Source organism: Rosa chinensis, chromosome 3, assembly GCF_002994745.2.
Source record: "Rosa chinensis cultivar Old Blush chromosome 3, RchiOBHm-V2, whole genome shotgun sequence".
NCBI lineage: Eukaryota > Viridiplantae > Streptophyta > Magnoliopsida > Rosales > Rosaceae > Rosa > Rosa chinensis.
In genome coordinates, this window is record NC_037090.1 from 11,887,051 (window position 1) to 11,914,034 (window position 26,984).

The 26,984-nt window shown below is 39.3% G+C and overlaps 4 protein-coding genes and 1 pseudogene across 8 annotated transcripts; all 5 read right to left on the minus strand.

Annotated features, from left to right (window-relative positions):
- Positions 1-810: 810 nt before the first annotated feature.
- Positions 811-5,376, minus strand: LOC112191254. Of its 5 annotated transcripts, XM_024330588.2 has the most exons (6): positions 4,956-5,376; positions 4,603-4,629; positions 1,830-4,513; positions 1,575-1,717; positions 1,358-1,474; positions 811-1,253 (listed from the first exon to the last, which is right to left on the minus strand). In XM_024330588.2, exon 3 carries the CDS (start codon positions 4,332-4,334, stop codon positions 2,646-2,648), a length of 1,689 nt encoding a protein of 562 aa, XP_024186356.1. In that variant the 5' UTR covers positions 4,335-4,513; positions 4,603-4,629; positions 4,956-5,376; the 3' UTR covers positions 811-1,253; positions 1,358-1,474; positions 1,575-1,717; positions 1,830-2,645. The 5 variants fall into 5 exon arrangements, with proteins under 5 accessions (XP_024186356.1, XP_024186357.1, XP_040373187.1 ...); XM_024330589.2 differs by lacking the exon at positions 4,603-4,629 and having other exon boundaries at positions 5,078-5,376; XM_040517253.1 differs by lacking the exon at positions 4,603-4,629 and having other exon boundaries at positions 4,964-5,376.
- Positions 5,377-14,502: 9,126 nt separating this feature from the next.
- LOC112191657 (putative receptor protein kinase ZmPK1) lies at positions 14,503-17,079 on the minus strand. Its single transcript, XM_024331049.2, has one exon. The coding sequence runs from the start codon at positions 17,015-17,017 to the stop codon at positions 14,624-14,626; it is 2,394 nt and encodes a 797-aa protein (XP_024186817.1). The 5' UTR covers positions 17,018-17,079; the 3' UTR covers positions 14,503-14,623.
- A 3,323-nt stretch (positions 17,080-20,402) lies between these two features.
- LOC112193693 (putative receptor protein kinase ZmPK1) lies at positions 20,403-22,301 on the minus strand. The gene is made up of 2 exons (XM_024333921.2): positions 20,617-22,301; positions 20,403-20,474 (listed from the first exon to the last, which is right to left on the minus strand). The coding sequence occupies exons 1-2, from the start codon at positions 20,932-20,934 to the stop codon at positions 20,445-20,447; spliced, it is 348 nt and encodes a 115-aa protein (XP_024189689.2). The 5' UTR covers positions 20,935-22,301; the 3' UTR covers positions 20,403-20,444.
- Positions 22,302-23,141: 840 nt separating this feature from the next.
- LOC112194119 lies at positions 23,142-24,482 on the minus strand (annotated as a pseudogene).
- Positions 24,483-25,489: 1,007 nt separating this feature from the next.
- Positions 25,490-26,479, minus strand: LOC112194120 (putative receptor protein kinase ZmPK1). Its single transcript, XM_024334374.1, has one exon. The coding sequence runs from the start codon at positions 26,477-26,479 to the stop codon at positions 25,490-25,492; it is 990 nt and encodes a 329-aa protein (XP_024190142.1).
- Positions 26,480-26,984: the final 505 nt, after the last annotated feature.

Here is a 26,984-nt window from a genome sequence, read left to right on the forward strand (position 1 = left end):
TACCGAGGCCTTTTGTAATCAAAACTCAACACCTAACAGGTGGTTAAGTTGAGACAGTATCGGTACATTGGTGGACCACAGACCACGCTTGTTGCTGTTTAACATGGTATCAGAGCGGGTCCTTCTCCAATTACATCTCCACGTAGGCACGTATCATGGGCCCAAATTGGGGTTCCTTGTATTGTCATCGAAATATTCCGATTGGATTATTACCAAGTGTCCAATGTGGGTCTTGGATTGTATTGACCAAGTCTCATATCAGAGACTTGTGTCTCAATTTTCAATGTGAGAATTAGATTAATTAATTTCACATGCTAACCTAGAGTTAGGTTGCACGTGAGGAGGCATATTAGAGAGGAAAGATCTCACATTGGAAAAGTGACAAATAAAATATAGGGAAAAAATCAGGAATGGTCACTGAGTTTTGACATATTCGACACTTAACTCACTGTGTTTTCAACAATATCACTTAACTCACTCAATTTTGAAACCGTCTGTCATATAACTCACTACCGTCTATTTAATCATTAAATAATTGATCAAGTGCAATATATTGAGGGATAATTTCGTCCAATGAAGCTATTCCCGCCATTTTGCTGAATCCCTCCAAATTTCATGTAAAAGGAATAATCTTCCCTCCAAATTTTATTCCTCCTTCCCTCCAATCTTTCTTTCTTTTCCCCTCAAACTATAGTGTCTCACATGTTTCTCCTAAAATCATAAAAATCAAAAGAAACCCGATCTATAGGCCCTGACCTGTTTATCCTTGAACCATAAAAGTAAAAACAAAATCAAATTGCAGTTGCACTATTAAAACGAACATGGATTGAACTTGGCAATTTCAGTCTAATTTTTGAAGTTGTATCAAAATGACATTCAGTACATGCTAACAGTCTGGGTTACAAAATCATAATTCTAGCTGCATTGTTGGTAAGACCAGCTTCAACTGACAAAAAAACTACAAGACAAGTCCAAAATAGAAGTTAAGTTCAAGGCTTCCAAATTTTCTTGTTGGAACCCTCCTTTGGTCCTTGTTGGGCTTTTGATTTAGTGCTTGTTCCTATCACAAGTTTAGGCTTAGGCTTATGTGCTATTGACTTGGTCTTGAATGACATCCCTGTCTTAGGACATACAAATGTCCTGGACGTATGAGATGATCTGATAACAGTGGGCTGCAAAGAAGACTGAGGTAGAGGTGGTGATGAGATCATCGGTTAAGATGAAGCACTTGCAACAATTGAGGGTGTTGGTACCTACACATACCATACCACCATCATTAAGTAGAAATTAGCAACATTAATTATCTGAGATAAAACTTTGGATATTGAACATCATGCATAAGTTAATTGTTACTAACATTTGCAGTTTGCTGCACTGATCCATAATGCATATCACTTTCAACTTGCACATCACTTTGAACATTTTCAGCTTGCTCCACATGGACACTCTGATCATCAGTTTCTGATGGTTGAACCTAAATTGTTTGATGCCCCAATTGACATTAATAAGATGCCTTATTACAAATAAAATATAAAGTGCAGCCTCTATCATCAACGTTAACATAAAAGTCTTACGCCAGCTTGGGAATCATTGCCTTGTTGCTGTCTCCTTGGACAAGTCCTCTTATTATGGCCATCTTTTTTACAAACTGAACAAGTGATGGACTTATGGTAACTTCTTGACAACTTGGTTGTTCCAGGAGGTGGTGCTTGCTCACCTAATTATATGTGTACAAATGAAAATAGAATTTAATTAAAATAAATGCCTAAAATTAAATATAAACTGACTAAAACACTTGTAAAATAAAGCACTAGAATTAGATGCATTACCTGGTTCCTTGTTTCTTAATAGCTTAGGCCTTCCAGGTCCTCTAGTGTACCTTGGAGGTAAAATGGGCCTCTCAACAACCTCCCATTCATCAACACCAGGGATTGGGTTTATTGCAGGTTCATATGCAAGCATGTAGTTCTTTAGCGAAAAAGACTCATCCGCAAAGTCATCTAGTCTATAACCCTTGGAGAATATTGCAGCGAATGCATGTGGACATGGAAGTCCACTGAGTTCCCACCTCCTGCAGGTACATGACCTTGCTTGGAGATCAACATCATGCAAACTATTAACTCCTGATTGGCAAGCCACCCCTTTTCCTTGAACTTGAAACCTCAAATGCGAAGACTCTAGTGGGGTGTACTCATGGCTTCTATCTGCATTTTTTTTCATAATTTTTTCAATTCTAGGTCCAACTTTACTCTTCCATCTAGGACCTGCACACCTCCGATTTGCATGTCTTATCATTGAGTTTATTCTCATATCCTCCAACAATCCCAAAATTGGCATCTTCCTAGCTGGGAGAATCTTAGAGTTATAGCTCTCACAATGGTTATTAAGTAGAATATCGCACTTGGGCTCAACCTTGAAGTGTGATCTGCTCCAATGCTCAGCGGGCTTGTCTTTCAAGAAATTCCAGGCTTTTGTGCTCTTAGAATGAATGGAATCAAGATTCTTAATCCAATGGTTCTTTGTGGTTGATCTTGCAGCCGCCCAAAACAAGTCCTTAAGCTCCTGACCAACATTTCCATCTCCTTTAAAGTTATTATATAAATGCCTCGCACAATGTCTGTGACTAGCATTAGGGAACAACTCCTTCACAGCCTCCAATATCCCTTTTGCTTGTCACTCATAAACACATAGGTGTAGTCATTTACGAGGCACAAATCATCTTTGAGAAACTTGAAGAACCATGTCCATGCTTCCCTTGTTTCTTTCTCAACGACAGCCCATGCTATAGGGTACATGAAATTGTTCCCGTCTATGCCAACAGCTGTCAGTAATTGCCCTTTGTGTACGGTCTTCAAATGGCATCCATCAACACCAATTATTGGTCTGCAGCCTTCTATCCATCCCTTCTTCATAGCACCAAAGCATATGTATATTCTTTTGAACCTTCTAACATTTTCACCCTTTACATCTCTTTCAATCCACACTGAAGTGTTAGGGTTTGTCTTCTTTAGAACTGCTGCATAGGACTCTAACAGATTGTATTGATCCTCAACTGTACCTTCTGCAATCCTTGCTGCCCTTTTTTTAGCCCTGTAACACATCTGGTAACCGGGTGTCATACCATAATCTCTTTGCACAGCAGCTTGTATGCCTTCCCTTGACCAATTCTTATCTACCATGAAAGAATCGATGTAACCTTTAGCAATAAATGGAGCATTGCAATGATAGTTCTTTCTGGTCAACTGACTGCATTTGTGCTCCATGTTTATTGTCTTTATGTAGAATGTAGGTGAAACTTTGCCATTAACAGAAGCCCAAATCCTAAATGGACAGCCTTCACTTGTTATGCACACCACCTCCACCCTTTTCCTATCATTGGTTTTAAATGTGAGCAATTTTTTTGTCTTCACTGAGAACACCCTAACAGCATCCTTGAACACATCTGAATTTGGAAATGACATGCCGAGCTCAAATTGAGGATTCTTCATGTCTTCTTTTTGGAATTCTCTCCATTTGGACCACCTTTTCTTCTTTTTCCTTTGCCCACTTTGAATTCTTTCTTCTTCATCCTCAGTTGCTGTTGAATCAGTTCCACTATCAAACTTCTCAGAATCTTCACCTTCTCCATCTGAAATGTCACCCGCAAATCCCATTTCATTGAACTCATGACTAGCATCAGGGTCACCATCGGCATTGGCCTTAAACAGAAACTCATCATCATTATCATCAAGGTCGTAGTCACTATCTACTAGATCTTCAAAATTCGGATCATCACTATCAGAAGATTCAGGTTCTTCTTGAATGCCTTCTACTTCAGCAAAACTTTTTTCCCCCATAAATCTGGTTTCATATGGTCTGGATTTCTTCTTCATCTTGCATGCTTTTTGCTTCATTCTAGGTCTCTTTCTATTTTCAGCCACTAGATTATCACCTGCAATTGTCTCACTAGCCTTGACATTTATAAACTGGTTTGTCAAGTGAGTAACCACATCCTTCTTATTCTTTGGCCTACCTCCCTTGTTTCTCTTTCCACTTGCCTTACTTGAAACCTTTGCCCCATGTAAAGTTGTCACACCAAGATCACCATCAATCACTTCTTCCAAGTCTTCTACCACATTGCCAATATACTTTTGGTGATCAACTTCTTTAGGAGAACCCCCACCCTCATCCTCTAACTCAGCTTCCTTTTTTTTTCTTACACCTCCCCCAACAATGTAAATCTGCAATATCCGATTACTTGGCATAAACTTCAACATATCTAACACATCTTTGTCTTCACATATTGGTAACCAACCTTCTCCCTGAATACTTCCAGGTAACAAAAACCAATACATAATTGGGGGTTCTCTATAACCCAAGTCTTCAGCATAGATATTCAAATCTGGCTAGGAAATCTTATCAGGATCTAATCTATCAACATACACTACCTCACCTCCCTTGTACTGCCTACTACCACTACCCAACCTATAGAACCTGCCTCCATGATGAATCTCCATTGAGAACCAATCCGGATCTGCAAAGAAATAACAAAACTTTTGTTAAGATACACGGTCTTAAAGAAATAGAGACTAACCAGATTGCTATTTGTTAAGAAAACCACACCTGAAAATTGATTGACATCACTCAAACCTAAATGAAATCCCAGCAATAAACTAATCAGGCAATAAAATACCAAAAACAAACTACAGATATAATTAAAAGCCAGTTGGTTGATTTGCATAAGCAAGCACTAAATTGAGTTCTACCAAATAAAATCAATGACTAATACTGGAATATGTGTTTGTGGTCATGATTTCCCACTCACTGTGACTTTGAAAATCGATGTTCATCAACAGTTTTTTTTTTTTTTTTGGCCAATAAAACCAACAAGAAGGACCAAAAAGCACCAAACAAACAACAAAGCGAAACAACTTGAGAACAGTACGATCTGCAACAGCTGACAAGAAGAATGAGACCTCCGCACCACTGCAGAGTAGCTGATCAACCAAATTCGACAAAATTGAAAGTGCAAAGGAAGGACCCATATCTAATTCGATGTTCCAACCATCAGATTTCCAGAGGTTAATGCAAACATCACTTTCAAAACATCGAACCAAATCTGCCAAGAAACGGAGACGAGCTTCGAGCAAAACTACCCAAGATGGTAGACGGAAAGAAAACGAAAAAAAACAAACCCAAAGAGAGATACAAAAACCCTCTAGAAGAAGAAAAATGGAAGATTAATCGCTCCCCCAACTCTCAAACCAGAGATCCAGATCAGAAAACAATCTAGATCTGGCAAGAGAGGGGGGAGGAGAAGGAAAACTAGTCGGTTGGGTTTTGCAGAGAGAAGGCAGAGTTGGATTAAGGGACAAAAACAAAACTACAAAACTGAATCTTAAAGAAATCAATAAAGTAATTCATAAGAAGACGAAATCTTCTCCTTCCTTCCCTTTTTCTTTCTTCCACCGACTCCTTTCTCACCTTTGTCCTCTTGTTTCTTTGACTCTTAAGCAATAAAGCAATCAGATATTTAGATAACTCTGCTTTTCCAACAAAGATAGAGACAGAGAAAAGAATAAAGTAAAGACAATTGATTCTCTATTTTTACTTTTTACTGGTGCAGCAACAGTAATCACAAAAGAACCTCACAGAGGTGTTGACGACCTAGCCTAGAGAGGAACCCCTAACCCCAATCCCAAATTCCATCCTCTTAAGACACTAACCCGGATCCCAATTTCAATTTCAATAATTTTAAAACCCTAACTCCAGATGATTCACTTACCATGCCTTGTTGGTGGCTCTCCATCCAGTCTAAAATATCTCCACATTTTTGGCGCATCTGACATAGTTGCTCGATCAAAGTTTTCAGATTGTCTTCTCTTCCTCTCACTCCTACTCTCATCTCTCTCTAGTTCTTCCCCTTTTTGTTTGTGATTTCAATCACAGAAAGTCGAGGTTTAACTCAAACTCAACTAAATGATATTTGCACCATCAATTGGACGAAAATGACCCTTCCAGTTCAAATATTTAACGGCATAATAAACGTTGTTACACGGTAGTGAGTTATGTGACAGACGGTTTCAAAATTGAGTGAGTTAAGTGATATTGTTGAAAACACAGTGAGTTAAGTGTCGAATACGACATAACTCAGTGACCATTCCTGATTTTTTCCCTAAAATATAACTTATAAATGGGTGGATCTCACCAAATTGTACCGATGTCTTTTGTAATTAAAACTCAACACCTAACAAGTGGTTAAGTTGGCCGGGTTAGTATCGGTACAATGGTGGACCACGGGCCACACTTGTCGCTGTTTAACAATATCGGATTCTGTAATTTATTTTTTGCAAAAAAAAAAAAAACAATTGTTTAAGAATAAAAGATTCTAGAGAGATTGAAGATAGAATTGTGTATTCATTATTAAGAATATGAGCCCTATATATAGGGATTACAAAGTACATGTTCTAATGTTACAAGGAAAACAATTCCGAATAGGACTAGGAATTCTAGAACATTCTCTTCTATTACAATCATGGAACTAATTCTAGTTTGATTAGGCACACATAAGTCGATTTCCTTCAACACTCCCCCATGTGCCGCTCAAACTTGGTGGTGACGCTTCATCCGTTGCCTCGTTAAAAACCTTGCTCGAGTGAAAAACCTTGTGGGATAAAAACAAGCTCGAGGAGGAGAAAAAAAGTACAACACGTTATTCACTCTTCGAGATCGAACATGTAGACATCATAATTCCCCCTGATGTCGATATCTCCCCCTGATTGCTACAATCGTGGGAGTTCGGATAACTTTCTCAATTCGATGCTCTTATGTTTCTCGAATGTGGATTTAGGTAGCGGACTTAGTGAATAAGTCCGCTACATTATCCTCTGATCGGATTTGATTCAATTCAATCTTTAGAAGTGATTGTTGTTGCTGATTATAAAAGAATTTAGGCGATATATGCTTGGTGTTGTCACCCTTGATGAAACCTAACTTCATTGGCTCAATACAAGCTGCATTATCCTCATAAATGTATGGTTCATCCGTGGTAGACTTCAAACCACAACTTTCTCTAATAAGTCTAATTATAGACGTTAGCCATATACGTTTGTGCACAGCTTCATGTAGAGTAATAATCTCTGCATGATTTGAGGAAGTAGCAACAAGGGTCAGTTTTGTAGACCTCCAAGATATCGCAGTGCTTCCCATGGAAAAGACATAACCCGCACGGGAGCGACCTTTGTGAGGGTCAGAGAGGTACCTTGCATCAGCAAAACCCATCAAAACATCATTGTCGTTTTGATGGAGGGAAGGAGGAGGATGGCACTGGCCACCATGGACGGCGGCATTATGACTAATGGGGTTCGATCCCATTCTTCCGTCATTCCTTTTCTCTCTGTAGGGATAAAACAAGCCCATATCTATCGTACCTTTTAAGTATCGAAAGATTGTCTTTACACCAATTAAATGGCAACGCGTTTGCGCAGGGCTACTTCTAGCCAACAAGTTCATAACAAATGAGGTGTCCGGTCTTGTATTGTGTTAAGTACAATAATGCGCCTATTGCACTTAGGTAAGACACTTCTACCAATTAATACGTCTTCGTCATCATCCCTAGGACGAAACGTATCCCTTTTAGGGTCAAAAATACGGACGGCCATGGGAGTGCATCTTGACTTTATCAAAATGCCAAAGCATTCATTGACATGGTATACAAGTTCTAAATCTAGTCAAAAACCATGTACTCCTAAGGTTCTTCATCTCAAACTCGGATTTCAAGTGTCCAACGGTTTCCCTTAACTCTCAAGGGTTCCAATTATGTTTATCAACATAAACCGCAACAATTGCAAATTCGGAACTTGTCATGGAAACGCGCGGGCATAGTTCATCATATCTTATCCCAATCAAGTAGTCACTTTAGTGAGCGTTTCAACCTCATTGCAAATGTGCTCCGTGGTCTAGAGCCACTTGATTTGGGTAAATGAAGTCTACAAAAACCTTCAATATATAATGTATCTAGATCCCCATAAAGATACGTAGTGACCACATTCGTAAGCTGCATATTCAGTTATTTGGAAACTACCAAACTGACAAGGTAGTGGAGTGCAATGACATCCATTACGAGAGAATATATCTTCTCGTAGTCGATTCCAGGTCGTTTTGTGAGAAGTCTTGCTCCATAAAGAGAGATTACCATCTCTTTTTCTCATCACGCTATCTAACGAAGACCTATTAATGTCAACAGGTTTTATGTTAGGAGGTGTTGGCATATCAGGCCCAAAATCCTTCCTCTTCGTTAGTGAATCCAATTCAACCTGGATCACATCTTTCCATTTAGGACAATCTGCTATTCGTTGACATTCTTCGATAGAGCGAGGTTCGATATCATCATATTCTATTATTCCTTTTGCAACATGATATGCAAATGCATCATCAATAGCAAGATAATTTATATCCATCATCTCATGTACACTAGTGTAATTTATGGAGATCTCTCTATTCTCTAGAATTGGTTTTGACATTGGAGCGTCCCCCAATGATGTCACTTGGACATAACCATAATCCGAAATATCCTCATGAGATGGATTTTGAATATCAATGATCAATGGATCAAGTTGTGCCAAACTCACTCTCTTCATAGGGCGAGAATCCATCAAACCTATGGGTCTCCTATGCTATCTAGCGAAACCCATGGCCTATGACGCCATTATGCCACCTTGTGGCTTCATAATACCACCATCCATGGTGGTGGTGCCATGCCCATCTCCTTTGGGTGGCTCCATGTCCTCTTATAGGGACATCAATACTTGCAAGCATGTTTGCAGCTGGTATATGTGATCTCGTCACTTTTAGGGGATCAAGATGAGACATAGTGGGGACAGACCACGACAATTCCTATCGTTCATGTTGAACGTTGACGTTCTAATCTCCCCCTAACGAAAAGAAGACTGTCTCATCAAAGTGACAATTCGCAAATCTAGCGGTAAAGAGATCGCCTGTCAAGGGTTCTACATAGCGGACTTATAGTTGGAGATTTATATCCAACACAAATATGCATTCGTTGTAATGACCCATTTTAATGCGCTGTGGCGGCGCGATTGGCACATAAACCGCACACTCAAATATGCATAAGGACAATATATTAGACTCGCACCCAGTCACTAGCTGTAACTCAAATAAAGGTTAAGTGGCTATGGGTCGTAGTCTCGTAGACAAAATTGCATAGCTGCTTGCAATATTGCATAACCCCAAGCGGAAATATTGGTGAGCATTACCAAATGTCTGAGCTACCATCGTAGTCGTTTAATGGTGGCTTTTCCGAGAGACCATTGTGGTGTGTACAGGGGAATATGATGCCTAATATCAATCCCCAATGATATGCAATAGTCTTCAAAAAATTTCGATATAAACTCTCTAGCATTATCAAGTCGAATGGACCGAATGGGATGATCCGGGTAGTGAACCTGTAGCCATACGATCTGGGCAAGGAGTATATCATAAGCAGCATGACTAGTGGACGATAGCGCGACACATAACCAGCGTGCCCGCACATCAACCAACACCATAAAATATCTAAACAGTCTGCAAGTTGGTTGAATCGATCCACAGAATCCCTTGGATTCTATGTAAGAATGGAATTATTTCCTTAGTATCCTTTGAATAGGATGGTCTCGATCCTAATTTTGCTAAAGAGTAGGCTTTGCAGAATGAAATATGGGCTTTAGAAACAACCAATGAGGATTTTGGTTAATCCATGAAGTCACAAGTGACTTCAAAAGTAACAAGAGGACACGAATTAGAGGGTATGGCGTCAATGCCATATAGTGGCTGCAGGGTATAGGTGGTGTCGGCCTTGTGTGGCCGGTTTTGCACAGTCATGGCGCCGTGAGGCGTAGGTGCAGCTCCTCGAACCAATTTTTGATTCTTACTTCTCTTCGTTCTGAAGAATGGATGTCCATATGAAGTCTTTAACATACGGATCATCATATCACGACCTGGGTGTCCCAAACGGTCATGTCAAAGCCTATATGTGTCAGAATCTCATAAGTCATCTCTCATAACATGGTTGGATTCAATGATGCAAATAGTGGTTGCATACAACCCACTAGAGCGACACATAAGTTTCTCTAAGACTCGTTTATGTCCGTAGTCATTAGAGGTGATGCAAAGGAACTCTTGTCCATTCTCACAATGCATTTCCACATAAAAACCATTGGCTCTTATATCTTTGAAATAATAAAGTTTGAATTTAAGATATGTCCAAGACATGAGATAAAATAAATCGACACTTTATTAATAAAATAGCCAATGATTACATCAAAATTTCGTGACCATTATCTAATCCAAAAGAAAAATTAAATTTTAGACAAATCGTAGTTACTCAATCCGTTGGGTAACTCCAATTAAATATGACCAGGAAAGTAGGAAGAGATGTCAGTGGAGCGAGGTTCACTTAAATACCTCTAATCTCAAACTAGTTTCCTAGACATCATACTCAATTGGATGAGCCTGGTGAGAAAGAGTGAATCCAATAAGTCATTTTATTGATTAAGGCATAATTTCCATTACATAATTCTTGGAAAAGTAAAAGACTATTCTAAATAAAAATTTGCTGCATTTTGTATTCATCGCCAAATTTAAAGTTTTTTTGAACTTGATGTCTTGATCACCATGATACGGCTACCTTCTTAGGTACATTGCAAATTCAGGTCTATTGATCAGACGTTCCATATCAAAAATAGACACCATAAAGAGGATTCTCCCTTGATTGAGGCGCATTGGAGCAATATGCATAGTCCCTAGGACTAGTGGCGTTGGAAAGTGATGACCATGGCCAACGTTGGCTCCATGGTTTCCAACCCTTCTTCCCTCAAAGTCACGCCTCCTACGGTCGTGCGATTGTCGCCTTGGGCGATTACCTTCTTGAGCATTTCGATCGTATGGATTACGACGTCGATGGCGACTTTTTCTAGCCATAGGACGATGCTTTTGATGGCTATCTTGAAGCCTATCAATTTCTCTTTTCATAAGCTCGTTGCCATGTCTTTCAGCAGTGGCCATAGCTTCAATAAGCTGTTGAAAACTTGTGATCCGTCTAGCATTTACATGAGTCCGGAATAAATCAGAGGACCTCATAGCATAGACGGGGAAGGTATTGAGGGTTTTCTCAATCAATTGGTCTTTTGTGATGGTCTTTCTGATTGCACGCATTTCTATGCACGTAATTGCATTATAAACACGTGAAATAAGCTAATCCTTAAGTAAATTAATATGTAGTTAATATATTTTTATTTATTTGTAGGAAATAAGCGGAGTTGAAGAAATCGAGGAAAAATGGACACAAAAATGATGCAAAATGGTGAAAGTCGGAATTCTCGACAGAAGGACAAAATTATTTTGCCTTAATTAACCAATTAACCATTAGTTAATTAACCTATTGTTAATTGGTTAATTAACTTGTTAATTAAGCAGGCATGCACGTTTTGGTCTAATTTAATTGGTCTGACCAATTATGAGTTGACAAGTGGCATGGACCTTGTTTGTCTTCATTCAAATTATGCAGCAACTAATCACATGGGATGGAGCAACCAGATCCTTTCATTTTTTTCTTCCCTTGTCTTAATTCCAAAACGCACCGGATCGTCCAAACCCTTATCTTTTTCTCCTCTCTCACAAACAGTAGCCACGAATTGACCCATATATATATATTCAATCAATCATCCTCTACAGGAATCGATCAGAGGAGCCGCACCAAGCGCCGCACCAAAAACAGAGGCAGCCCCTTTGGGCTGCTCTCTTCGTCTCCTCTTCTCCTCCATTTTTTTCCTCTTTTCTTTAGTTTTATTTTAGGGAATTTAGGACTCACTCAAGGCTTCAAGGGAATCATCATCAAGAGTACCACACCTTTATTTTGGGTAGTTGGGTGAAGAAATTGCTTGGTTCATACTAGCTCATAGCTAGGAGTGACCAAACTAACTCTCCCCTCTCTTCCTTATTATCTATTTCATAATTTTTATATACTTTTGTTGATGGATTCTTGTATGGGTTGTGAGTAGTTCAATTTTGGGAGTTAGGGTTGTGAAGCCCTAACTCATCTTGTATAAATATTGATGTTTTAATTTTAATAAATGCAATTTCCATTGTGTATGCTTTAAATCCTAATTTATTGGTCCTTAGAAGCATGTTTCTAGGCTTTGTCACCCTTTGAAATTATGTTGTGGGCAATTGTGATGAATGGATTGATAAATTGACAACTTATTAGTCTTGTTGTATCTAGGATTTAAGTGTGGTAACCATTAGCTAGCTTAATTGTAGCTAAGCTTGCTTGGGTCTCTATTATCTTGCACTCTAGGCCTCTAATTTTGGATATTGCGGCCTTAACCGGCGTAATGCCCAAATTAGAGAGTTGATTGTGGCCCTAACCGGCATAATCGATACACCGAAAGGATAATTGGTTTAGTAGCCTTAACCGGTACTAGATACGGGACTTGACACATAAAGGAAATGCATGCATTTGTAAAATTGGCATTGATATTTGCAAGATAGTTAGTGTGAATCACCTGACACTCCAATGTTCCCATTAATTTGAAAACCCAAATTTAATTTTCTAGTTCGTTAATTAGTTGTTTAGTTTATTTTTCGGTTGCGTTTAATTTAGTTGATTCCTAATTCAAAACCCCCTACAAATTTCGACTCATTTGTGCATATCCACCACTAGGCTCTTAGTTTTGATTAGGCTTTGGTGAAAACCAAAGCCGAGCATTACTAAGGCTTGGTGCCTTAGATTAGCCTTTTTATTCACTTTATTTTTATTTTGTTTTCTTAGTGACTTTAGTTCCGACCACCCAAGGATTGTGGGTTAGCCACTAATCCCCGTGGTACGCTAATCTTTGGGCTCAATATTTCCCTTACTTGACAACGATTCGTACACTTGCGAAGAGTTTATGAACCAAGTCACTTTCCACAGAGACGCATCATTGCTCTGATGCGGAGGGCTTCCGAAAAAAATTGCATGATTGTGTCACATTTAGAGAAGCGAAAATCTTTCCATTCTACTTCTGTATTCGGAAGGATGGAGTCACAAACATTGTCATATCGTTTGAGAATCGCTTGCCAAAGCTTTATAACGCTATCCTCATTTATGAATTCAAATTGGTGGTCACTATCCATGTGACTTTTCATGAAGGCATGTGCCCTGGAATTATCTTTCTCAGTTTGAGGGTCTGGAGCTATTTCTATAGGACAAAGTTCTTGGATAGTATGCAATAAGGTGGATCTCGACATCAATGAACCATATTAAGTACCTTTTTCCTGCATAATCCAATGGAACAAAATCGAGTTTGTTCGTGTTTGACATCCTGAAAGATGAAACAAGAACAAGTTAGTTTCAGAGTTAATGCTTCCACGAAAACTAATAATAAGATTTCCGAGCTAAGATACCAAGAAATCAATTTCCAAGAATTTTTGGATTAGACCGAAACAATGATGTTTAAATGGTCATAAATCGATGCTTACAGACACTTTTAGTCCGAAGCTTACGAACACTCTTAGTCTGTAATATTTCGATGTTAACGAACGCTCTTAGTTCGTAGTTTACGAACGCTCTTAGTTCGTAGTTTACGAACGCTCTTAGTTCGTAGTTTACGAACGCTCTTAGTTCTTATAGAGTGAATCCCCATGATTCCGCTTTTCAAACAATCGAACCCACGTTATAAGAAAGGTGGGATGTAGAAGAAGAGAGGTTGCAAGTCCTCGAGAAAAAGAAAGAAGGAATTTAAATTTGGGAAAGCCGGAACTTTAATTTAAAACTTACTTATTGAAATTCGGAGCAGATTTGCTTCTGAGCAGCTTTCACTTAGATTGGTGTACAGGTCTCAAAACAACTCTAATAAGACTGGAATTTGGAGGTCAGATAGAAGAGACAGAGACGAACAACTTTAATGTAGGAAGGATTTTGATATGAGATCTCAATCAAGACATATCGGGGCGTGCAAGCAGGCTGATGTGCACAGGAACGAGCATCCTGATGTGTTGCAGGGGCAGCAGGCGTGCGGAGATGCTGCAGGGGTAGCGTGCAGCCCAGGGGCGCCCAGGCGGGCAGCAGTGGCTAGGCTAGCTCGGGCTAGGTGCAAAGGTGGAAAATGTGATGTTGAAGAGAATTTCAGTTTTTGGATTTTTGGTTTTGTGGTTAGAACTCGTGCTAATAACGTGTTTAAGAATAAATGATTCAAGAGAGATTGAAGAGAGAATTGTGTATTCATTATTGAGAATAGGAGCCCTATATATAGGGATTACAAAGTACATGTTCTAATGTTACAAGAAAAACTATTCCGAATAGGACTAGGAATTTTAGAACATTCTCTCCTATTACAATCATGGAACTAATCCTAGTTTGATTAGGCACACATAAGTCGATTTCCTTCAACAACAATTACATAATGGCAAATACTACATGATTCAGTTCAAGTAAAATTTTACATATGCATCGGTACAATGGTGGATCATGAGCCACCATTGTCGCTGTTTAACAATATCAGATTCAGTAATTTATTTTTTGCTAAAGACATAATGGCAAATACTACAGGATTCAGTTCAAGTAAAATTACATATGCACTTGTAGCCAAATTTTTTTTTAATTTTTTTTTTACAGATGCACATAGGACTCACCTTCACATTCTAGCAAATCTTGTAATACTGAATCCATTGTTGGTCTTCTGCTCCTATCTTCTTCCACACAAGAAATACCAATCTCAACCATCTTTTCTGCTTGTTTCCTGCTGAACTGCCCTTTTAGTCTTGGATCCAACATATCCTCCATCCATGAATCTTCTCCACATTGAATCTTCCTTTTCACTATCCTCACACACCTAGTCAGCTCTGCCTCTTGCTCCTCGCTATCCTCCAATGCCCAATTCGAAAGTCGAATGCCCTTCACCAACTCTAGAATCACCACTCCGTAACTGTAAACATCCACTTTCGCAGTGATTGGAAGGTTTAGAGCCCACTCCGGGGCCATATACCCTTTTGTTCCTCGAACTTTTGAGAACATAGAGCTCTGGCTGCCTCTCTGAGTCAACTTTGCTAGCCCGAAATCTGCAATCTTTGCCTCAAAGTTACTGTCTAAGAGTATATTTTCAGGCTTCACATCACAATGTATAACCCATTCTAGACACTCATGGTGAAGATAGGCTAAACCCTTTGCAACCCCTATTGCAACTTTAAACCTTTCTTGCCATCCAAGAAAATTTGGGGGGAACAAGTGCTTGTCTAGTGATCCATTTTCAATAAACTCAGACACCAGGAGTCTGTGTTTATCTTCTGAACAGAATCCCCATATTCTCACTAGGTTCATGTGATTGATTTTACCAATTATGCTTACTTCCGCCCAAAACACATCTTCACCTTGATAAATGTCTGCCAATTTCTTCACAGCAACCACTCTCTCATCTTCCAGAACACCCTTAAACACAGCCCCAGAAGCCCCTCTTCCCAGCTCTTCCTTGAATGTTTTGGTCGCCTTCTTGAGCTCAGCGTACCGAAACATTCTAAATTGACTCGAAATCACATGATATCCATCTTCGATAGGAGCTCTAGCGCCATGTCTTCTGAAAAGTAACCACCAACCTGAAAGTATGAAGAGAATTTCAACTGCACCAGCTGCAGTAGCAAACCAATACAGATATGCCCATCTTACCCTTTTACTAGTATTGTCATACATTGAAGCAGAACCCATTTTTTGGGCCTCAGTACTCTTACATGAATCCAGGGCATTGAGCCTGGTGACTAGTAATGGTGCTTCCACACTCACAGGCATTCTCAAGTATATACTGCCCACAAAATCTGGAGACTTGTAGCCATTGAAAAGAGCACTTTTGGTGTAACACCTCCCTTCCCCATTTAGCCTATAGCTAAATGCCTCACACCGGCAATCCCCCAAGCAGAGCTGTCTGCAATCATCAATTGAAACTGTGTTACTGAAATTGAGATCAAATCCATAGAAATCTACTTGCGGAATCTGCACAAATTTCTCTTCTTGGGACTTCGAGCATGTACGCTTCTTGAACTTACGCTTGCAGCCCAAGTTTAAGTTACTTGGATCAGCTACTTCATAGCCAGGAGGACATGAACACTTTGGCCCTGGTGTATATATACAAATCCCATTTTGCCCACATATCCCATGAACCTTACAAAGCTCCACCATCGCTTGCCATGTGATTATCCACAATCCTGTTGAGCTATTAAGACTATAAAGTCTTAGATTTCCATCATAATCCATCGACAACCTCCTTTTCACTCTCAAACCCATGTCAAAAGCACTAAATTGCAGTTCATCACTAGACGAAAAACTACCAAGTTCATCTAAAACTGCAACTCTACTACTATTATAAGCATTTCTGCCATTCTGAAACACACTATAATCAAGGTCAGGCCAGTACAAGCTAGAAATATCAGGACCATCATACATCAACTTCAAAACATTATCATTATCAAAATAGAAACTAAAATAGCCAGTACCAAAATCCCCTCTTCCCAAATTAGAAATCAACTTATTGGTCTTTCTAAAGCGTTGGTTTGGGAGCAAAGTATCAGTAGGAAAATCAAAGCTTTGCCATAGAATTTTACCACTGGGGTCCTTCAGAACAAGGTTGCCAGAATCCAAAAGCTCAGCTCTTTCAGCAACAGTACTGGTACTCGAGTTGGTGCTGCTCTTCCAGATGATGGCTCCATCTACATCAGTCAAGACCATCGAGCCATCTCGGCTCAGATAGACTCTAGACCCCAAGCCATTGACTGGCTTGTCCCTGTTGGCCATCCAAACAATGGTCCTGTCTTTTGAGCTTGTGAACCAAATTGAGAACCAGTAGGCATTTGTGCCAACCCCATGAAACCCACACGTGAAAGACTTGTCTGGTGAGGTTAGGAAATCTGAATCATCCTCCACTGAAAGAGAAGATCCTCTCTTTAGACTACCTAGGGTTTTTGCAGTTGCAAAACAGAGAAGACATAGAAAGGAGACTGAAAAAGCTCTGTACTTCATTTTTGCTGAAGGGTTTTTATGTTTGTGAACTACTGACTCTGTTTATATACACTTACAAGGAGGAAAAAAAAGTCATCCATGGTTATCATTTCTGTTGTCTTCATAAAAGAAAATTTGAAAAGGGTCACGAGTGTTGGATCTTCTACGCTATTAGTGCCATTCGTGCATGGACTAGATTGTTTTTATGAGGTACTCCATGTGGGGCACACTGGCTCGTCTTAGGTTTAAGCATAAGGGTCCAAATTACCTGTACGAATCAGTGAGAGGTTTCTGAGAAGAAGTCAGTAGTCAAGGAAGAAAAGGACATTAGGTAACATTACCTGTACGAATCGTTGTGCTTTGGTCAATGTTATACGCTAATATGAATGTGTTTCAATGTTTCATCATTATCACGCTTAGGAAGATAGGTGAAGTGGATGATGGAGACTCCAATATCCACAAGGACCCTACCAATATGGGTTTGTATTGACTTCCAAGTCAAGAAGTCGATTGATAACAACTATTGCACCCAGAAATCCTAAAAAGTCCAAATACCATCCAGTTTCACGTATCCCTGTGTCTGGTGAGAACTCGGCTTATTATTCTAAGCACAACTAAGAACCTTCTTTTCTTCGGTCGCAAAAAGGGGTCCTTAATCTTTGAAAAAAAAGAATGACGAAATCTATGTGCAAATCAATGGGGGTTGAAAATGAAAGAATGATCGTGTAAGTACAGAATGGGTATATATTCTCCCACTAATGAAAATGAGTCAATGTGTCAACAACTTTAGGAATCAGACTTAGGAGTGCAGGATGGTTCGCATCCTAAACTAGGATTGCAGTATAACTTGAATCCTAATTGAAATCGATTTCAATATCTCTAATGATGCTATGACTTTCTTGAATTACCAAACCATCAACAGAATCTAAAACATCACACACAAACACAAAATCTGTTGACGCAGTAAAACCCTTAGAAAAGGGAAACAACTGCGGGCACTATGCCGGTAACAAATCTATTAAAGAAATCAGTAAATAAAGAACTTACAGACACTCAATCTTCCTAGACCCAATCTAGAAGGCATCTCTGTCTCTGCTTTGCTACTGATTCTGAATTATGGATATGAACCTCCTTCGTCAATCTTCTGATGGCACAACTCTCCACATAGTCGTCAATCATCTCAAGGCACAAAGGCATGTATGCAACACACATGAAGACATACACAGATGGTGTTTAAAGGTATGGTTTTCTGGGTTTAACAATCCTTTGGAAGCTAGACATGGAACAACTTACCAAAACACTCTCAAAGAAGATTTTTGGCTCGGTGCATTTCTAGAGAGATCTGAGGATAATGGAAACTGAAGAACAGTGGCTCTCTCAATGTGAGTGTCTGGCTAGCTGAGTGTGAGAACCTATTTATATGGAAAGACTCGAGTTAGGGCTGACTGGATATGTGTAATAAAGATAACTCACTTGTTTAAGATCAGATACATTAAATAAAACAAAGCTTAGAACAAACTGCCAGCTCAGCTTAGACACACAGGATTGAAACGCAAGTCTCATCCTAAGCTAGGATAGATAAGAAACTTCAGTCCTAAAATAGCAAGCAATATGAATGCAATTTATACCTGATGATGAAGTGTTGAGCTGAGACGCGTAAGAAGCCTTGAAGTGGTCCATACTTATGAAGTCCCAAGAGATGAACAAATCCTAGTTATAATGACTCTTGATTGTTGAGCTAGGAAATGACTCTTATATAAGTTTTACCATAGACAAGGTGATTTGTCTGATCTTTTATGCTTTTTTTTTTTGGTAAGACAGCCATATGTCATATGTTTTAATCATCTAAATATCAATTAAGAGAATGATAATCTCCCTCTCATATTTTGTAGTAATTATATTATCGTTTTTTCTCCTTTACTGATGTAAAAATTTGAACATGGTATCTAGAACTTTACTAAGTCACTTGGCTATGTTCTTAAGTAATTAGGTTATGTTAAAGAAATCAAGGAGAAAAATGAATCAGGAAGCCATTTGTTTTGGTGACATTGACCTTCCATATAAACCATATATTCTAATTAACTAATTCATGAAAGGGATTATCGTTTTAGCTGTTTAATTTGTTTGGCTGTTACCAATAGCAGGACCAACACTTAATTGTTTCCCTTGTTTTGTTTATTGTCCTTTTTTTTATATAGTTTTTTTATGGATATTGAAAATTGAACACAGAGAAGCTTAAAGTTTTATTAGAATGAGTCTCTTATCTTCAGCTGAAATGCTGAAGCAGTAATTTCTGATACATTTTGTAGGAAGCTAAAAAAATGCAAAAACTACATACTAATTATATGATCTTCTTCATCATCTACTCTTCCCTCATCATTCTCAAGTAGAAGCTCTACAACCTTGCTCATGGCAGGTCTTGCACTGCGGTCTTCTTGCACACACAGAAGAGCAACCTTCATCAATCTTTCGAGCTTCTTCTTGTTGAAATTATGATAGAGTCTAGGATCAATCACTTCCTTAAGCCCTTCGACTCTGATCTTTTCAGTCACACATTGTACCAGTTGGTTGCAATGTTTTCAAAGGCGAAAGCGAAGGCGAAGGCGTCTTGCTAGTGCCTCACGAGGCGAGTGCCTCAAGGCGTTGAGGCGACCGCCTTTCCCGCAAATATTATTCTAATATATTACATTTATAAATAATATGAAAACACATAAAAATATAATCTAATAAATAAAATATCAAATTATTGAATTATTTGGGCTATTGGGGCTGAATGTAAATGGGCCATTATCTTTTGCATGTTTCCTACTTGACTACATCCATTGGACTGGCCCAAATTTTTTTTCTTCCAGAAAGTAACTTATCAAAACGACGTCGTTTTGATCAGAAGAAAAAATAAAATAAAATAAAACCAGTTGACTTCATCTTCTACCTTCCGCCTCCAGCCGTATCAGAGCTCAGTTTCTGCAAAAATGGCCGCCCCATCGCTTTTCGGTACGCTTTTCCAGTAGCACGCCCTAGTTTGGACTAGCGAGGCGATTTCCGGTCGCTTCACACCGAAGCTCGCCCAGTGCGCGCACCGGAATCGCCTTTGAAAACATTGGTTGGTTGTGCTCAGTGTACTCTTGTGCAAAAGCTGAAAGTAGAATAGATGCACTCTTTCCACTCAGTAGCTCCAACAAAACAATCCCATAGCTGTAGACATCTGCCTTTGCATCAATTTTAAGGTTCACCATCCACTCTGGAGCCATATAACCTCTGGTGCCTCGAACTCTGGAAAATCCAATGCCTGCATCATCAATGTTGACTTTGAATAACTTTGACATGCCAAAATCTGCCACCTTAGGTTCAAGATGGTCACCTAACAGTATATTTTGAGGCTTTACATCACAGTGGAGTACCCATTCCAGACACTCCTCATGTAGATATGACAAACCCTTTGCAGTGCCTAATGCAATATTGTATCGCTGCTCCAATCCTAATTCAACATCAGAAAACAAGAGTTTATCCAAGGATCCATTCTCCAGATACTCATATACCAACAGCTTATGTTCATTCTCAGCACAGAAACCCCAAAGCTTAACCAAGTTCCTGTGGTTGATATTCCCTATCACACTAACCTCTGCCCAAAACTCTGCATCTCCTTGTACAATGCCTTCTAGTCTCTTCACAGCTACAACTCTGTCACCATCCAGAACCCCTTTATAGACTGTGCCGAACCCCCCTTTTCCTATCTCCTGTTTGAAGTCATTGGTTGCTTTCTTTAGTTCTGCATAGGTGAAACTTTTGAATCCCACAGCATTTATGGCTAATGCCATGTACCCCATGTTCATCATTTCGTCACGAGCTTGCTTTCGGAACACAAACCACCATGTCAAACTGATGCCGATTGCTTCAATTAGCCCAAAGGAACTCAAAAATCCAATGAGGTATTTCATGTACTGGTGTCCATTGCCCTTTTCTGTTTCGAGATCAGTACTTACAACAAACTGTGCCGCTGAACAGTTCAAATCATGTGTTTCTAGTCTGGTTTGGACTGCACCAGGGTTCAGAAAACCTTTTGGAATCTTCACATGGATGATGCTCTTAACATTCGAAAACGATATCCATTAAGCAGAAGACTCTTGGGGTAACATTCTCCGATCCCATCCAGTGCATATCCGAATCCCAAGCAACTTGAATGCATTAGACATGAATTCCTGCATGCTTCAAAAGAGATTCCACGAGTATAGGTTGCCATGTCATATCCATAGTAATCTGTGTAAGGAAGCTCCAGGAAATCCAGCTTGCTTGTATCTTGAGTGAGTTGAGTCAAATTGAAGGGAGGTGAGCAGCCTTTGGACCAGTCTGAGGGATCGTTTAGGGAAAACCCCGAAGGGCAGGTACAAGTAGGTTGTGGTTTGTATGTGCAAATACCATATTCACCGCACAAGCCCTGAACCCGGCATGCATCAACACTATCAGGCAACCATGAGAGTTTCCACAACCCTGTCGATTCATGAAGACTGTACAGTCTTAAGATGCCATCATAATCCACCGTTAGACGCCGCTTTGGACCAACCCCGTAGTCAGATGCATTGAACTGCATATTGTCACTAGATATAAATTGTCCAGCCACATCTAAAATTGCCACCCTTGAGCTGTTGTAAGGATTTCTACCACTTTCAAAAACACTTGGAATAATCCGGGGCCAATAAACACTAGAAAGTTGAGGGCCATTGTAGATGAGAAACAAGACATTGTTATCGTCGAATTTGAAGTTATAGAACCCAGATAAGTATGTACCTTGGCTTCTCATGGACACCAAGGTTGTGTTCTTGGTGAGTGGCTGTGTTGGTAGAAGTGTATCTGTGGGAGAATCAAAACTCTGCCAGATTACCCTCTTTGCTTGATTCCTCAGCACCAAATTTCCTGTGTCAAGAAGCACAACTTCCGTGTCTTCGTTAGAGATTGTGTTGGTCGACCACACGAGTGTACCAAGTGCATCTGTCAAAAGTCAAAACCAGGTTGCCACTTCCATGGAGGGTTAGCTTTGAGCCTCTTTTGCTCACAGGCTTGTCTCTGTTAGCCATCCAGACAATTGTTTTATTGGCACTATTGGTGAACCATATTGAATAACAGGAGGCATTGGCACCAACTTTGTAAAATCCACTAGAAAAAGTTCCATCTGGTGAAACCAAGACGTTGGTCTCCTCCTCAACTTTCAAGGAGTTCCCTTTCCTTAAGCTTGGCATCCCTTGTAACCGTTCTTGACTCTGAGCAAATGTTGCTGCAAATAGCAACAGGAGGAGAAACTTGGGAACTTCCATTGTGGATATTTGGAAAATGCTTTTAACTTTGGAGATGGAAGACGGACAATGTAGGCTTATAAGGTGGCCTTCTAGCCGTGTGAATGAGAATAATCAGAATACAGACTATTCTATTTGACCGTTTACGCAGACGTGATGCAAGAATTGAGTTTCACCAGATCACATGCGTTCTTTTTTTGGTTTTATCCATACATTATTTTAATTAGTTGGAAACAACACTGTTCGTTCCATGAATTATAACAAATTTATGAGATTCAATGACTGAGTCAAGTAAATATAAAAAATGGGAGTCTATTCCTTCATTAATTTAATGGCTTTGAGGACCTGGGTTTTCATTCTCAACCCGGTTACACTTGCAATGGGGTGGAACTTTCATAACTTCGAGTCGTAAACATCTAGAAATTCCATTTAGTAACATACATATATATATATATATATATATATATGTATGTGTGTGTTTTATTTTTATTTTTATTTTTTTACAAAAAAATAACTGATTACAAAATTGCAAATACTACAGGAAGCAGTTCAAGGAAAATTTTACAGATGCACCAACATCTTTGCAGTAGAACATCTTCACATTCTAGCAATTCTTTTACTACTGAATCCATTGTTGGTCATTTTAGCTTAGCTCTTCATAAGTAACTAGGTTATTTAGAAAAAATCAAGTATAGAAGTTGAAATTGAAAATAGAATACACAGAAACATAAAATAACTTACTGATTTATTGGAATGAATCTTTTTCATCTTCAGCTGAAATGCTGGAACTGTAACATACTGTTGAGTTTTCTCGGAAGCTAAATAAATGTAAAAACTACACACCAACTTTATCACACAGTTAACTTGTAGTATTTATTCCCTGATCTTCAGTTCCTTTATTATCTGCCCTTTACTCAAGTAGAAGCTCCACCACCTTACTCATGGCAGGTCTTGCACTTCGATCTTCTTGTACACACAAAAGAGCAACCTTCATCAATCTTTCAAGCTTCTTTTTGTTGAAATCATGATGAAGTCGCAGATCTATCACTTCCTTAATCCCTTCGACTCTGATCTTTTCAGTCACACATTGTACCAGTTGGTTGTGTTCAATGTACTCTCGTGCAAAAGCTGAAAGCAGAATAGAAGCACTCTTTCCAGTCAGTAGCTCCAACAGAACAATCCCATAGCTGTAGACATCTGCCTTAATTTGCATCAATTTTCAGATTCACCATCCACTCTGGAGCCATATAACCTCTGGTACCTCGAACTCTAGAAAATCCATTGCCTTCATCATTAATGTCTTTGAACAACTTGGACATACCAAAATCTGCCACCTTAGGTTCAAGATGGTCGTCTAACAGTATATTTTGAGGCTTTACATCACAGTGGAGTACCCATTCAAGGCACTCCTCATGTAGATATGACAAACCCTTTGCGGTGCCTAATGCAATCTTGTACCGCTTTTCCAATCCAAGTTCAACTTCTGAGAACAAGAGTTTATCCAAGGATCCATTCTCCAGGTACTCATACACCAATAGCTTATGATTATTATCCGCACAGAAACCATATAGTTTAACCAAGTTCATATGATTGATATTCCCTATTACACTCACCTCTGCCCAAAATTCGGCATCTCCTTGCAGAATGCCTTCTAATCTCTTCACAGCTACAAATCTTTCACCATCCAGAACCCCTTTATAGACTGTTCCGAACCTTCCTTTTCCTATCTCCTGTTTGAAGTCATTGGTTGCTTTCTTTAGTTCTGCATAGGTGAAATGTTTAAATCCTACAGCATTTATGGCTAATGTCATGTAACCCATGCTCACCAGTTCCTCATGAGCTTGTTTTCGGAACACATACCACCATGCCAAACCAATGCAGATTGCTTCAATTATTGCAAAGGAACTCACAACTCCGATAAGGTATTTCATATACTGATTTCCATTGCCCTTTTCTGTTTCAAGATCACAACTTACAAAAAACTGTGCTGCGGAACAACTCAAATCATGTGCTTCTAGTTTGCTTTGGACTGCACCAGGGGTCAGAAAATCTTTTCGAATCTTAACATACAAGATGCTCTTAACATTTGACATACGGTATCCATTAAGCAGAAGACTCTTAGGGTAACATTGTCCAATCCGACCAGCGCATATCCGAATCCCAAGCATCTCGAATCCACTAGGCAAGAATTCCTGCATGCTTCAAAAGAAATTCCAAGTTGATAGGTTTCCAAGTCATATGAAAATACAAGGACAGAATATGAGTTTCTGGAGAATGGGGATTGCAGTATGTGGATCAATCCCAACTGGACAGAAATCAGAAATAATAGAACAAACTCCAGAATTTTGTTTACGCAGTGAAAATCTCAAGATATGAGATTAAAAACACTGCGGGGCTCTTACTCTTGAGAACCCAAAATAAAGATCATCATATTGAAAATGATATGTTCTTTTACAAACTTTGAATAGCTCTAGCTCGGCTATAAGATTCACACAAAATCTAATACAAAGTTTGTCTTCCTTCTAGAACTCCTTCACTTGAACGATCTTCAAATCTTGTTCTTCTTTCTTCACAGTCTCCCTACTGATCTTGAGAGAGTATTATTCATACGAAACTATGATCACAAACACTTATACATGGACAAAGTGTTTTGACTCTCTGTGAAGACACAAACTCAAACAAACATGCAAGACTCTATCAAAATTCTTGCCTCTATGGATGTGTATACAGACCGTGTATCTTTTCTCCTCATATAATGGACCTGCGGCAACTACTCAAAGATCATGCAAAGATTCTACCCTAATTCCCCATTAATTTGGAAAGAAACTTCCCATATATGAACTCCAACAAATCTTAAGGGAAATCAATTAGGAAAAGACAAGTCCTAAAAACCCTAAGGCATCAACACCACGATTTTAACACTCAGAAAAATATTTTAAAGACATAAATACATAAAACCTAAAACCTACTTTCCAAAATCGGACTCCACATAAAACTGACAGCTGACTCGGGGATTGCAACACACGTTGCAATCCCATGCATATGCAGATGCATTTACCTGTGACTCTCTGAGATCAGTAACGGGCTTTGTCATAAATTTTGTATGGGAATGCCAATACAATATGTACAAGTATTGTACTTACATCATATCCATAGTAATCTGTGTAAGGGAGCTCACGGAAGTCTAGCTTGCTTGTATCTTGGGTCAAATTGAAGGGAGGTGAGCAGCCTTTGGACCAGTCTGAGGATCGTTTAGGGAAAACCCTGAAGGGCAAGTACAAGTAGGTAGTGGTTTGTATGTACAAATACCATATTCACCACACAAGCCCTGAACCAGGCATGCATCGACACCATCAGGCAACCATGACAGTTTCCAATTCCCAGTTGAGTCATCAAGACTGTACAATCTTACGATGCCATCATAATCCATTGTTAAACGCCGCTTTGGACCAACCCCATAGTCAGATGCATAGAACTGCATATTGTCACTAGATATAAATTGTCCAGCCACATCTAAAATTGCCACTCTAGAGCTGTTGTAAGGATTTCTACCACTTTCAAAAACAGTTGAAACAATCTGGGGCCAATAAACACTAGAAAGTAGAGGGCCATTGTAGATGAGAAACAAGATACTGTTATCATCGAACTTGAAGTTATAGAATCCAGATAAGTATGTACCTTGGCCTCTCATGGACACTAAGGTTGTGTTCTTGGTGAGTGGCTGAGATGGCAGAAGTGTATCCGTTGGAGAATCAAAACTCTGCCAGATGATCCTGTCGTCTTGGTTACTCAGCACCAAGTTTCCTGTTTCAAGAAGCTGAAGTTCCATGTCTTCCTTAGAGATTGTGTTGGTTGACCACACAACCGAACCTAGTGCATCAGTCAAAACTAGGTTGCCATTTCCATGGAGGGTTAGCTTCGAGCGTCTTTCGCTGACAGGCTTATCTCGATTAGGCATCCAGACAACTGTTTTGTCGGCACTATTTGTGAACCATATTGAATAACAGGAGGCATTGGCGCCAACTTTGTAAAATCCGCTCGAAAAGGTTCCATTTGGTGAAACCAAGAAGTTGCTCTCTTCCTCAACTTTCAAGGAGTTCCCTTGCTTTAAGCTTGGCATCCCTTCTAACTGTGCTCGACTCCAAGCAAAGGTTGCTGCAAATAGCAAAACAAGAATAAACTTGGGAACTTCCATGGTGGATTTTTCTGAAAATACTTTTGCCTTGGAAATGGCAGTTGGCCAATATAGACTTATACGGTAAGCCTTCTTCAGAATCTGATGGCTTTCTTCAGCCTTCAGGTATCCAAAACGAAATTGAGTTTTTCCAGATCACAATAGATTGATTATGTGGTTCAAATGTTACATTATTATGATAATTTGTTTTCTAATAATTTTCTTTTCATTGTTTAAGGAAAAAAGAGATTCGAGAGAAATTGTAGAGAGAATTGTATGTCATATTATTGAGAATAGGAGCCCTATATATAGGGATTACAAAGTACTAGTTCTAATGTTACAAGGAATACCAATCAGTGTAGGATTGGGAAATCTAGAACCTTTTCTCCTATTGCTACTCCTAGTTTGATAAGGCACACTAAATCGATATTCCTTCAACACTCCCCCTTGTGCCGCTCAAACTTGGTGGTGACGCTTCATCTGTTGCCTCATTAAAAACCCTGCCAGGTAACAAAAACCCTGTGGG